Source organism: Panthera tigris, chromosome A2, assembly GCF_018350195.1.
Source record: "Panthera tigris isolate Pti1 chromosome A2, P.tigris_Pti1_mat1.1, whole genome shotgun sequence".
In the NCBI taxonomy this organism is placed as follows: domain Eukaryota; kingdom Metazoa; phylum Chordata; class Mammalia; order Carnivora; family Felidae; genus Panthera; species Panthera tigris.
The window spans coordinates 165,825,900-165,840,477 of NC_056661.1; the positions used below are offsets into that span (position 1 = coordinate 165,825,900).

General features: G+C 45.7%; 1 protein-coding gene and 1 long non-coding RNA gene across 14 annotated transcripts in view; one reads left to right on the top strand and one right to left on the bottom strand.

The window, feature by feature from the left end:
• Window positions 1-6,993: 6,993 nt before the first annotated feature.
• On the bottom strand, window positions 6,994-8,946 carry LOC122236470. Its single transcript, XR_006214547.1, has 2 exons — window positions 8,549-8,946; window positions 6,994-7,406 (listed from the first exon to the last, which is right to left on the bottom strand). It is a non-coding gene; the product is annotated as an uncharacterized LOC122236470 (long non-coding RNA).
• A 667-nt stretch (window positions 8,947-9,613) lies between these two features.
• RNF32 (ring finger protein 32) overlaps window positions 9,614-14,578 on the top strand; it is a 38,431-nt gene continuing 33,466 nt past the window's right edge. For 3 of the 13 annotated variants that reach the window (XM_007088201.3, XM_015540238.2, XM_042976373.1), the window contains exons 1-3: window positions 9,615-9,800; window positions 11,840-11,919; window positions 12,439-12,703. In XM_007088201.3, the coding sequence (XP_007088263.1) occupies window positions 11,905-11,919; window positions 12,439-12,703 (280 nt within the window). In that variant the 5' untranslated portion in view covers window positions 9,615-9,800; window positions 11,840-11,904. Of the gene's footprint in view, window positions 9,801-11,833; window positions 11,920-12,438; window positions 12,704-14,578 lie in introns of all 13 variants that reach the window. The other 10 variants (XM_042976376.1, XM_042976386.1, XR_006214005.1 and 7 more) reach the window with 8 other exon arrangements.

Sequence of the window (14,578 nt, forward strand, 5' to 3'; positions counted from 1 at the left end):
ACAGCATCTATTTAAGAAGAAGCTCCAAGGGAAACCCAAGGACAATAGAGGTGCATCCAGTAAGAACACTGGAGTAAATCCAAATTTTGACACCTACAGCTACAGCAAAGATTAAACACAGCACAACTACTTGTCAGGTAAAAAATATAGTTCTCATTAAAGGCCTATTTGCCTCAGTTCCTAGTACCCAATACATATTACTGGATTTCAACAATTAAAATAAAAGGGATAAAAAAAGCAAAAAACAAAAAAACAAGAACACTTTCTGAAGAGACAAAGCAACCATCAGAACGAGGCTCAGATATGGCAGAGCTTTTTGGAATTGTCAGATGAAGGCTTTTTTCAACCATGATTAAGATGCCAAGGGCTCCAATAGAAAAAGTGAACCACATTCAAGAGCAGATGGGCAACGTAAGCAGAGAGATGGAAACTCTACAAAAGATTCGCAAGGAAATTCTAGAAGTCAACAACACTGTGGCATAAATGAAGAAAGCCTTGATGGGCAAGAAAATCAGTGATCCTAAAGACACATCAATAGAAGCTTCCCAAACTGAAGTTCAAAGAGAAAAAGTAATGAGAAAAAAAATGGAAGAGAATATCCAAGAACTGTGATACAAAAGATTTAACGCACTTGTAATGAGAATACCAGGAGAAGGAAAGAGAGGCACATAAGAAACGCTTGGAGTAATAATGGTTAAGAATTCTCCAAAATTAGGGAGCACCTGGGTTGCTCAAGTAGGTTCAGCATCTGACTTCAGCTCAGGTCATGATCTCACAGTCTGAGAGTTCGAGCCCCACATCCGGCTCTGTGCTGACAGCTCGGAGCCTGGAGCCTGCTTCAAGTTCTGTGTCTCCCTCCCTCTCTCTCTCTCTCTCTCCCTCTCTCAAAAATAAATAAACACTAAAAAAAATTTCTTTTAAGTTCTCCAAAATTAATGACAGACATGAAACCACAGATCCAGAAGGCTCAGAGACCATCAAGCCAGATAAATACCAAAAAATGTACACTAGGGCAGATCATATACAAACTGTAGAAAACAAAGAAAAAGAGAACATCCTGAAAGAAGCCAGAGAAAATCGCCTTAGTTACAGAAAAAAAAAAAGAAGGACACCAGACTGCTCTTTAGAAATCATGCAAGCAGGAAGAAAGTGGAGTAAATATTTTAAGTGTTGGAAGAAAAAATTCACTAACCTAGAATTCTGTATCCGGTGAAATTATGCTTCAAAAGTGAAAGGAGATACTATCAATGAACAATCTCAAAAGGAAATTATGAAAATAATTCCACTTACAATAACATCAGAAAGAATAAAATATTTAGGAATAACTTTAAGCAAGGAGACCCAAGACTTGTATACTGAAAACTACAAAATGTTGCTGAAGGAAATTTTAAAAAGACCTAAATAAATGGAAAAATATCTTGTGTTCAAGGATTGGAAGGGTTAGTACTATTACGATGATAGTCCTATACCCAATGATACACAGACTCACTGTGATGAATCCCCTATCAAAACTCCAATAACATTTTTGTAGAAATGGAAAAATACCTTACAGAATGCATATGGGAGATCTCACACTTTCCAATCTCAAAGCTTACTACAAAGCTACAGTGATCAAAACAGTATGGTACCAGTGTAAGGACAGACACACAGATCAAAGGATATAATTGACAGCCCAGAAATCAACTTTTACACCTATGTTCAATTGATTTTTGACAGAAGTGACAAGACCATTCAACATGGAAAAGAAAAGTCTTCCAAATAAAATGGTGCTGGGAAAAACAGATATCCACAAATGAATGAAGTCGGACCTTTGCCTTCCAAAAATTAACTTCAAATGGATCACAGACCTAAATGTAAGAGCTAAAACTCTAAGACTTGTAGAAGAAAACATAGGGAAAAATCTTCATGACATTGGATTTGCTGGTGATTTCTCAGATATGACACCAAGAACATAGGCAACAAAGGGAAATAGATAAATTGGACTCCATCAAAATTAAAAACTTTTGTGGATTCAAGATGACTGTCAAGAGAGTGAAAAAACACCCTACAGAATGAGAGAAAACATTTGCAAATCACATATATGATAAAGGTTTTATATCCGGAATATATAAAGAACCCCTCAAAGTCAACAGCACAAAGACAAATAAGCCAATTAAAAAAATGAGCAAAGGACTTGGGCAGACATTTGTTCAAAGAAGATACACAAATGGCCAAAGGGCGCACTGAAAGATGCTCAACATCATTTACTCATCGGGGAGATGCAAATCAAATCCACAATGAGATATATTTCACAACTAGTAGGAAGGCTATAATGGAAAAAAAAAAAGTGGGAAACACCAATATTGGAGAGGATGTAAAGAAACGGGAGCCCTCATACTTTGCTGGAGGGAACATAAAACAGTGCAACCACCGTAGAAAAACTGTTTGGCAGTCCTCATAGAATTACCCTATGACCCAGCAATTTCACTTGTAGGTATACACACACGTTCACAGGAGTGATCCCGACACTAGTCAAAAAGTGGGAAACCACCCAACGTCTATCAACAGATGAATGCATAAACACATTGTGGTATATATACACCACAGAATATCATTGAGCTGTAAAAAAGGACTGAGGTACTGAATCACACTACAACGGATGGACCTTGAAACATTACACTAAGTGAAAGAAACTGTTGTTCATTATAATAAAAAGGAGCCATATATTGAGTGACTAAAGCTTATGGATAAGTGAAATGAATGATAGCAATATGATAAGGGATGGGAGGCAGACATTGGGAACATTCTTACAAGATACCTGCACTGCCCATGAAGCAGTACTGTGTAATTTGAAATTGGATTTATGTTAGTTGTAAATGTATATGGTAAACACTCAGACAACCACTAAAATAATTTTTAAAGGAAGTATAATTAGGGCACCTGGCTGGCTCCATTGGCAGAACATGTGACTCTCGAACACAGAGTTGTTGAGTTCGAGCCCCACATAGGGTATAGAGATCACTTAAAAATCTTTAGGGGCGCCTGGGTGGTGCAGTCGGTTAAGCGTCCGACTTCAGCCAGGTCACGATCTCGCGGTCCGTGAGTTCGAGCCCCGCGTCAGGCTCTGGGCTGATGGCTCAGAGCCTGGAGCCTGCTTCCGATTCTGTGTCTCCCTCTCTCTCTGCCCCTCCCCCGTTCATGCTCTGTCTCTCTCTGTCCCAAAAATAAATAAAAAACGTTGAAAAAAAAATTAAAAAAAAAAATCTTTAAAAAATAAACATAAAAATAAAAATAAAAATAAAAATAAAAATAAATAAAGTAAGTGTAGTTTATATACTAAGAAAGAAGTGAAAATGGAAGCATATAAAATGCTCGGTTAAAATCACAGAAGGCAGAACAAGAGGGGAAGTTTTCGTTTTGTTTTTTTTTTAAGAAACAAAGGACAAATGCATTGTAGAATCAGTTTGTCAACAGCTTGCTGGTTGTGTTGAATCCATGGATCAAGCTGGGAAAAACCAACATCTTAGACGCAGTGAGCCTTCCTCTCCAGGGACATGAGAGATCTCTCTTCACTTACTTAGATCTTTGATCTCTTCCATCAGTTTTGTGGTTTTCCTCAGACAGATCTTGTACATATTTTAGTAGATGTATACCTAAGAATTCCATTTTTGGTGCTAATATAAATGGAATTCTGCTTTTAATTTCGGATCCCACGTGTTCATCGCTGATCTACAAGAAAGTGGTTGGCTTTTGTGTCCTGGAAACTGGCTATCATTGTTTATCAGTTCTAAGTTTTTTCTTGCCAGTTCTTCAAGATTTTCTATACGGATGATCATGTCATCTGTAAACAGAGATAGCTTCATTTCTTCATTCCCAATTTGTATACTTTTATTTCCTTTTCTTGTCTTATTACTCTAGCTAGGACTTCCGGTATGAGGTTGAATAAGTGGTGGGAAGGGACATTCTTGCCTCTCCAGAGGGGTAAAGCATCTAGGGTTTCGCCATTAAGCATGATGTTAGCTGTAGGGTTTTTTTAGGGTTCTCTATCAAGTTGAAGGAGTACTCCTCCATTTCTTGGGCACTGAGAGTTTTTATTGAGAATGAGTATTGAATTTTCTCAAATGCTTTTTCTCTACCTATTGATGTGGTCATGTGAATTTTCTTCTTTAACCTGTCGATGTGATGGGTTACCTTAATTGATTTTTGAATGTTGACTAAGTCTTGCATATCTGAGAGAAGTCCCACTTGATCACGGCACATAATTCTTTTTATACCTTGTTGACTTCTATTTGTAATATTTTATTAAGAAATTTGGATCCATGTTCATGAGGATATTGGTTTGTAATCTTCTTTTCTTATATCTTTATGTGGTCTTGGCATTGGGGCAATGCTGACCTTGTGGAATGGGAACTCTCCATACGATCTGCTCAATTTATCAGTAAATGTTACCAGGTAAAAACTATTAATTATAAAAAAAAAAAAAAAAGACCTCACCTTGATTTAATCAGTGAGCAGCCTTCTCTGTATTAAACATAACAGCATAAACCAACTCCATGTTTAGAGAAACAGTTCTTTACCTGCGGTGGCTGCAGACTGGCACACATTGATTTCCCAGGGTACTACAGGGACCGTACTGGGAACCTGGCATTGCTAATGCTTTTACACAGCTTCCGAAACCTTCAGTTAGGGCAGAAAAATCACAAATGTCTGAAACGGGGTCACATTACCCAATCAAACTCCTTTAATACAATGAATATGTACTGATTGCTTTTGACAAGATTATTTCAATGTCTGGCACATTGCGGTCACAGCATTTTTTAGCATGAATTATCTTTATCACGTCCGTCCTTAGATCATAACAGGACACCGTTCTTTACCAAAGCGATAAATTGCTTCCAAATATCCTGGATTCCACAATAAAGCACGAACGTGCTCCACCTTCTATTCAGAAAACAAGTTTTTAACAGAGCTCTTCTGTTATACCCATGACTTTACAGACAAGGAACCGAAGTAAGATGATTCCTCCCCCATTTCTCCAGTGCACGAGTATTTTCATCAGTGTTACTTTACCACTATGGTAACGTGAACAGGAACGATGCAATCGTTGTGCCTCTGGTCACAGATATAAAAATACATGCATGCATTTTGCCACAGGAGTTAAAGCAACTCGCCTTCAGCTCTTTTTTCTTTCTTTACTAAACATAAAACAAAAGTCTAGTATAATCTCTAGGAGAGAAAATACTTTAGAAATTCCCAGCAGTACATCCACGTCTCTACAGTGACCGCTGCTGTGGGACAAGGAGAGACGGCAGATCTCCCAACAACTGCTGAACCTCACGTGTCACAAAATACAGACAAGGATTTTGAGTTATTTGAAAAAGGGAAGTAGCTGGGCAGAAGCAAGATTAAAACCAGAGATCAGTAATAAATCTAAAGGGTTAGAAAGCTAAAGGCAATACTAAAGATTACAAGAAACAAACGGAAGGACACGTTTTTGGTGATGCTTTCAACACTGAAAGTTATATTAAGGAGGAAGATGGACCCGGTGCCATTGGCTTCGGCTCCTTACGGGTATTTTCAGCGTCAAGGACTGTGTGAACAGAGGCAGGCACAGAACATGCATCGTGTAGGATAAAGAGCATTTTGTAGATGACAAAGGAGAAGCCGGAAAGTACCGAGATATTAAATAGGAGAGAAGGAGGCTGTCGAGGCAGTCAAACCATTCCCATCCACGTAGGGGTCTGGTGGAGGCCACGCAGACGGGCAAACTCAAACCCCGTGGGCAGGACGGACCCGAGATCCATAGGTTCCCAACATCACTGTCCAGGACTTGTCTCTAGGGTGATCGTGGCAAAACCTCACCCCCAAGCAGCACACAAACTCCGGCTGCCGTTCCAGAGTGTCGACGCTTTCTCGGCATTGTCTCCTCCACGGACAACAGGCGATATTGGATTCCCCTCCATAGAAACGTTTCCCACGTGACTAGCCTCCGTCCCTGGACCCCTCCTGTGAGGCGTGCGGGCACCGTCACCCTTCTGGTCACAGTGTTTATGCACACATCCCTTCAATACGGTGTCACACACGGCAGCTTGCTTTGAGGCAGAGCAGAGGCAGAGCCCGTGCACCGTAGGTGCACCCACATCCTCCCCTGCGGGACTAAGCACAGCAACGAAGCACATCTGCCCATCTACGTACACCCCCAGCCGTCGCTCGTCTTCCACCGTCCTCTCTCTTCACACTACTCCCAGAACACTCGGTTCATGCTTGAGAAACTCGAGAATAAATTAGTCTTGTGAGTGCCCTCGCAGAGGGCACCGAACAGCGCACGGAGAGGGGCTCGACCAGGTTTTCAGAAGACGCGAGCGTGCGCTCTGCCTACGTGCAGTAGCTCAGGCCCATCTGTAATCGGATGAAACAAAATTAAAGCCAGAACATTAAAATAGAAATCACTGAGAGCACCTTTCAGGAGTGAGACGGGTTGTTTATGCGTGTTCCTCAGCCCCATCCGAGAATGTCGCACTCGGGCGGTACCATTTCTTTCCAAGCACAGAACTCACTACCTGGAGGAGGGATAAGGAACGCGCTCCCCACAGCATCTTCTTCAAACATCAGCCGGGTCAGCTGTGATTTTTGTCAGGAATTACAAAGTAATCGTTACAAGGTTAAATTTCCAAACAGAAGCCTGCAGAAAAGTATTCTGCGTAGCTAACAAGAAGACCAATTTCTTGGGGCGCCTGGGTGGCTCAGTCGGTTGAGTGTCCGACTTCGGCTCAGGTCATGATCTCACGGTCCGTGAGGTCGAGCCCCGCGTCGGGCTCTGTGCTGACAGCTCAGAGCCTGGAGCCTGCTTCTGATTCTGTGTCTCCCTCTCTCTGCCCCTTCCCTGCTCATGCTCTGTCTCTCTCTGTCAAAAATAAATAAACATTAAAAAAAATTAAAAAAAAAAAAGACCAATTTCTTTTGGGCGGAAAACACGCAGGTAATAAGACTGTTGTGAGATTTTAAACACTTGGATGGAGGGGGATATTTTTTAATGGGGATTTTTCTTAAAACTTTATGGAGTTCAAGAAAGACACCTTAAAATGGATACGGAGAGTGGCAGGCACTGTCCCAAGCAGCTCATATCCGTAAGACGTTTTGGAATCTAGCCACGGGCATAAAGCGGTTAACAGTACTCGTCGTCATCATTCAAATTGTTCCCGTTACAAGTAACGGAAAACCGGACCCAAACTGGCTGAAGCATAAAGGAAACCTATCTACTCAGGTAAGCGAGAACACTGACTAGGTCTGGCTTCCGGGCGTAAACTACGTCGCCAGGGCTTGGACTCTGTCCAGATCTCTGCGGTTTCCTATGTGATCCTTCTCTGAGGTTCACGGACTGGCCCCGCAGCGGCAGCTCTCACCCGATGACAGGTCTTCTCTTGTTTCTACATAAGAAAAATTAAAAGAACTTTCTGGTAGCTCCTACAAAAATACGGAGTCCATCTGACCGTCCTCGCTAGGTCATATGCCTGTCCCAGCTACGTCGCTGTGGCCGGGACATTGATTTTCTGACTAGCTCAGGCTGGTCATACGGTACAGTCTGTCCCGGGACTGAAGAGTCCCCAGTGCTGGCGGAGAAGGGCTGGCGGATGGTGAGAAGAACAAAGGTCCCCTTTATGTAGAAAGGACCCGTTTGGGAAAATGAAGTAACTTGTCAAATTCAGACACCTAAAAGGTAAGTCTAGACTTGACCTCGGGTCTACCTATCTAAACCCAAAGCTTTCCAACTCTGTCCTCCACAGGTCCTCTCGCTCATTCACAGGATGAAAAACTCTCAGGACTGCAGAGAGACCCCTACTCGTCTTCTAGACCCATCCCTAATGCAACATACCTCAAGGTGACAATATTTATTGGAAAAGTTTAAACTACTATGTGAAAGATTAGTAAAATCACCTATGAATCTAATTTGGCTTCTCAAGAAATTTTAGCTTCTCCTTAGGCTATTTTTTTAAAACTTCCAAACAGGAGTGGCCAGCTTAGAAAATTTAATTCCACTAAGAACACAATGATCTGAAGTGGAGCTTCAAATTACCTTGTTTCGCAGCCAGAATACTATTTATTCCAAAGTTACAGCAAACATTTTAACTTTTAAAAGGTCTTTCCTGATCGATTTCTAACCAACTTGGTAACTTCTTTAGACCTACTTTCAGGGAAGTAAAAAAAAGGGGAGGGGGGCGCCTGGGTGGCTCAGTTGTGGAGCCTGGTGGGACCCGGTTTCGGCCGGGGTCATGACCTCAGGGTTTCTGAGTTCAAGCCCTGCCTGCGCTCTGGCAGAGCCTGCTTGGGATTCTCTCTGCTTCTCCCCCAGGCGCGCACTCACTCTCAAAATAAACAACAAAACAGGACTATTTGCATTTTGTATGTTTTCTGTGTACTCTGAACTGAACCTTATTTCAATAAAAGTACAAACATAAGTTTAAATAACAACTGAGTCACTGCCATTAAAAAAAAAAAAAAAAAGACAAACTTGTCCCAATTTGTGCTTTTGGCCGTGACGGAGGTTTAGGGACCAGATTTAAGGTCTTACCTCCAACAAGTAAAAGATCAGACAAAATGTAAGCAACGACGGTTTTCGGGCACTCGACTGTCATCGTTAAGAAAAGGGAAACAAAGCGAGCGGAGGTTTCCAGGCCACAACTGGAACCGCGCGAGGACACAACTGCGCCCCGCAGGAGGCCCCCGGGAGCCCGGGAGGGGCTGGCCCGCGGGGCACCGACCCCGGCCCGGCCCGAGGGCCCCGAAGAAGCGCCCGACACTCTGCCCTCCGCGAGGCAGCCCAGCGCCGCACGCGCGGCGCTCGAAGTCACTTCGCGGAGCTTGAACGGCCGGCACCCCGCGTACAAAATTCACGTCGGGCATCCGATCGAACTTGGCCAGGGCCCTCCAGGTCCCAGCGGAAGGAGAGCGCAGCCCACCGGGGAGGACGCTCAGCCGAGCCCACGGAGCAGCCACAGGCACAGACAAGAGCACCGCCGGAGAGCCGGCCCGCGCCCGCCGGGCCGCAGGGGGCGCGGGACCCGGCCCGGGGAGCGCGGCGAGGGCGCGGGCGGCGGGCGCCACCCGGCAGCAGCGGGAGACGCAGTCGGGCCGGCAGGTGCACGCGCGCAAGGGCGGACGCCAATGGAACTCGGCGCGCAGGACAGTCCTCTGCGCAACGACGGCTGAACTGTGGAACGTGCAGAAAACCACGGTGCCGGCAGCCCGGGGAAGCAGCCGCCCGGGACTCAGGAGGGCGGGGGCGGGGGGGGGGGAGCACCAACCAGGGCCCTGACGAGCGCGCCGCGGGAGGAGCGCGGCCCGGCGAGCATGCGCGGTGTGGCCGAGCGCGGGGCGGGGCCGGCGAGCACGCGCGGCGTGGGAGCGCCGCGCCGGCGACCGAGACGTCTGTGCCGTGCGCGGGGCCGAGCCCGCGAGCATGCGTGCTGTGGCCGTGAGCGGGGCCGGGCCGGCGAGCACGCGCGGCGTGGCAGAGCCGCCGCCGGCACGCCGAACTCGGCGCTGTGCGCGGGGCGGGGCGGGGCCGTTGAGCATGCGCGCCGGGGCGCGGCGGCCGCGGCCGCGGTTGCTGGGCAACGGCGAGCGGCGCGGAGGTCGGTTCCGGGGGCGGGTGCCACCGGCGCGGGGCGGGAGCGCGGCCGCGGGGACCCCGTCGGGCAGCGCAGGCCCTCGGTCCCCCGCGCGGCCTACTTAATCGCGACCGTTGTTGGGAGGGCCCAACCTCCGGCCGGTGTGTGCGAGCGGTGACACTGCCCGTCACTGAGCGGGAGCCGAGCCCACAGGTAGGGCGAAGTTGTTACGGAGCACCTGCACCGGTAGCCTGCGCGTCTGCGCGCTGCTGCCCCCCTCGGCGCCGTGTCCCCACGTCGCACCAACGAGGGGGCCACCAGCTACCGAACAGCGAGGCAGCGTGTCGGGCTGCCTTCTCTCGTGTGCGTGCTTCCCATTAGCATGCTTATCGATAAGCTTGAGGTCACGTAGACACTCTGGCACCACCGTGGAGATTTTTGTGACCAAGCCCTAACACTTCTAACTAGTTAATGGTGGAATTTACCAAGAAAGAATGTTCTCGTTAATTTTGGCTCTTAAAGCTGGGCAAGGATCAAGTTTCTAACCCTCCTATTGTTGCAGGCTGATTAATTATGTAATCTTGAAGGAGCCACTGATCTCTGGATTTGTTTTCTCCTTTATAAAATGGAGTGGGACTAGATATCTGATGATATTTATTATCCGGTAATGATATTATCATTAACTCGGAAAGTTCATGATACTGTGGGGCGGAGAAGGTACACGCTTTTCAGAAGCTCTTCCCTTGACGTGAATCATAGTGGCTTAGGGTGCAGTCACTTGAGATAAAACTGTAGGCTGTAGATAGCTAGCTGTGATAATTAAAGAGTCGTTAGTATGATGTAAATTATGTTCTGCCAGGGTGCAGGTGTTGTGAAAGAAGAAGATTCTGGAAGGGATCCGCAGCATTTCAAACCCCTTGTGCCATTACTGCAACTTACACTGTCCTGATGAAAAGGCTGGATGGAAACTTCCTGCTTGGGGGTGGCCTGGGTGGCCTAGTCGGTTAAGCATTCGACTTTGGCTCAGGCCCTGATCTCGTGGTTCCTGAGTTTGAGCCCCATGTCAGGCTCTGAGCTGACAGCTCAGAGCCTCCCTCCCTCTCTCGGCCCCTCCCCCCCTCAAAACTAAACATTTAAAAATTTAAAAAGAAAGAAAGAAGGGAGGGAGGAAGGAACTTCTTGCATGCCTGCCTTGAGGCCAGATTGGAAAGCGAGCACGGAAACTGCCTTCTAGTTTCCGAAGCGTTTTAGCCCCCACTCAGCCTCGGAAACATCACAGCTTTGTTTCCCGTATCCTCACTTTCCACTCGACAGCAACTTTATTCTTCTCGACTAATTTAATGCAGGTGTAGATCCTTAGATACATATTTTGGATTTCTTGCTTTCTAGTCTTAAAATTAGGCCCCATTTCCTAGATGACTTTAATAACTACTGTTTCTCTCCATTCCTGTGGATTTTGGACCCTTGTCTTCAGAAGCTGGACCCTTGCCTAAACACTAAAACTAAAAGGGCCAATTCAAATTCTTCCACCGGTTTCAAAGGGAATTGGAGCAAGAATAACCACTTACAGAGTATCTTCTGCATGAAAGGGCCCTTTAGACACTTTGCAGGGTGGTCTCATTTAATCCTAAAAATAACCCTGCAAGGAGTGCATTATTACGTCTGTTTTAAGGTGAGGACACTACAACTCAGATATAGTATCTTGCCCAGCAACGGGTTTGTTCCCCGTATTCTGTATCTCTATGTTCTGGACAGACTGAGGTCATAGGACTCCCCTTGAATTCCAGGATATTCGTGGTTCCCTTTCCCCCGTAAATAATAAACACAGGCCGAGTTCCCCAGTGCCTCGTCTCCTCCCGATCCCGGGGTGTTAAGTGTGCTCATTTCCCTCTTATCTGTCCTTCAGCCCCCAGCTTAAATGTCCTCTTAAAGAGATACTTCACTTACTATTCTCTGATCTCGTCAGTCTGAAATTTTGTTGTGTTTACGTACAATGGTGTATCCAGCAATGGATTGTTCTCGTTTATATTCATATGCTCCCTCCCACTAGCTGGAGATTCGAGGACAGGGCTCAGTGGGTCGTGACTGGTGTGAGTCTCTCTAGAATCACGGTGCGTGGCTCAGTGCTGTGCTTTGGCAGACATTCGCGGATCAATCAGGCTCCCAAACATACCTTCCCCATAAACTTCAGAAGAGATGTTTACGTACACTCTAACTCTGACTTCCTGTTGCTTTTGTCTCTGCGGTGGGAGAATTCAGGGGATGTGACACGACGATCGAACCCGACAGGGCCGAGCGGCGCCTCTCCGGACTCAGCATGCTACAACGTAAGGTATGCAATACTGCGTGTAAACAAACACTGTTTTACTCCTGAATACATTTTAATTCAGCCATCTGAAAGTATAAAAATACAGTTGCAAGACCTCGCTCCAATGAGGAACTGTCCCCTTAGTCCCCACTAAAGCATCCCATAGCTGTGCAGTTTTCGTCTAAGTTTTCACCAAAAAAGCACATACTTAAATGCAAGAGTCTCTTTCATATTACAGAAGCCAGATTTGCCTTGAGTCTAATTTTACTGTAGTGAAACAGAATGTGTTCAGGCATGCGCAACTTTTATAGGTCATGACGAATTAATTCATATTTAAGACCTCAGTAATTAAACGATATTACTATGTCGCCAACACAAATGGGGACACCGGGCTTCCCTGCACCTAGGTGACATGGGTCAAGCACTGTTTACTATTAACTTTGGTCTAGTGTGCTGCCAGGGCTGAGTAGTAAAGGCTAAGTTTTCTTCCAAATGATGTATTACATAACGTTCTGCATGTAAGGCTTTTTTCCTACTTTTTAGGGTCATTCATCTAAACAAGATAACTTAGCAGTCACTGCAGTTGCTTTACAAGATCACATTTTACATGACCTTCAACTTCGAAATCTTTCAATAGCAGATCCTTCCAAGACAAAGGCACAACAGAGAGACACCAGATCCAAGTCTCTAAAAAGAAATACAAAAGCAGTAGTAGATACTGGCCTTAAAACAACAGTACAAGGCCCTAAAGTGGAAGATCCAGAAAAAGAATATGTTCTTGATCCAAAACCACCACCATTAACTTTAGGTAAGTTCATCTCATCATTCATATTTTGGTTTATTAGAGCTAATGAATCTAGTTGAGATTAATAGTATAATTTTTTTTTCTGGAACAGAAATTATTCTCATTTATAATCTTACAGAAATATATGCATGTACTAAAGTTTAAAAATTATGGGGACGGGGGCGCCTGGGTGGCTTGGTCGGTTAAGCGTCCGACTTCGGCTCAGGTCACGATCTCGCGGTCGGTGGGTTCGAGCCCCGCGTCGGGCTCTGTGCTGACAGCTCAGAGCCTGGAGCCTGTTTCAGATTCTGTGTCTCCCTCTCTCTGTGACCCTCCCCCGTTCATGCTCTGTGTCTCTGTGTCTCAAAAATAAATGTTAAAAAAAAATAATAATAAATAATAAAAAAAAAAATTTTTTTTTTTTAAATTTTAAAAATTACGGGGACGATCTGGGCAAGAAAATAAAGATGAATAAGTAAAAATAGTAGAATACGATAACTATCCACTGGTCCAGACTGGCGGAAATCAGGCACTCTCACAGGAGAACGGGAACTAATAAATCTATAGACAGGGGCCAGAACTCGAAAATCACCGTCCGGCCAACAGCACAGTAAGAACAAGCGTCAGCAGATGCCGAGGCCGGTGGGAGGCCATGTTGAGACGCAGGATGTAGTCACAGCCTCACAGAGTGTCCACTCACCACAGAGGGAGACACCGCAGCCTCATGTTGGTGACACTGTGCCAGCAGCACCCTGACCAAGTGATCCAAGTGCCGTCACCATAGGGCCCCACGCTGACAGCACGCGCCCCAACCCCGTGCTCTGAGAAAGTGCCGTCGCCAAAATGCACATGTGAATTTAATCATGAGGACACTTCAGACACACCCAAACTGACGGACATTCTACAGTTTTGGGCCTCTCTTCAAAAGTGTCAAGGAGAGCAAATGAAGACAGAGAAACCGTCCCAGGTTAGAGGGGACGCAGGGGATAGGACAGCAGACTGCAGTGTGTGATCTGGGACAAAAAGAGGACTTCAGTGAGACAAGAACGAGATCCGTGAGGAATACAGACGAACTGGCACCTGCTAGATCACCATGAATTCCCTCATTTTGATCATCGAACCAGGGTTATGTAAAATATTAACATTTGGGGAAACTGGGTAAAAGGCACACGAGGATTCTTTATACTGGTTTTACAGCGTTTTGCAAGTCTCAAATTACTTTAGGCTGTAAATTTAGAAATAGAGAAGAGTTTTAAACGATGCCGGGCACGGAAAATAGGTTTGTCTGGGGGCGTGGAGCCCTCGCGCGCGTGTGCTGGCTGGAGGCGTGCTGGGAGGCCTGGGGGCTGCGGCCGCACAGCGTGGAGGGGAGCCTGCCACCACAGCGGTGCCCAGCGGACACCTGTCACTGTCCTCTGAACCGCAAACGGTGCCGGCCGTATTCTAGGAGACGGCGTAGCTCAAGAACATGCAGAGGCTTGGTATGATGTTATATAATAACTTAGTGACTGTCTTCCGTTGTGCGTCTGTAATTTACGGATTTGATCAAGTAGATGATCATCATAGTTTAGCAGGAAAGATTTAAATTAGACATCAGGAAGAACTTCACAACTTGGAAAATAAGGGAGATTAAAGGGGAGAGGAAATGACATACTCTTTCAGGAGCTGTTCACATTTGCAAAAAAAAGTTTTAACTGTCCTGCTCATTAATCACTAATAAGGTTGAATCATGTTTTGTTTTGTTTTTTAAGTTTATTTAGTTTGAGAGAGAGAGTGCATGTGCCAACAGGGGAGGGGCAGAGAGAGAGAGAGAGAATCCGAGGCAGGCACCGTGCTAACAGTGTGGACGCCAACTCAGGGCTCAAACTCACAAACCGTGAGATCATGACCTGAGCTGAA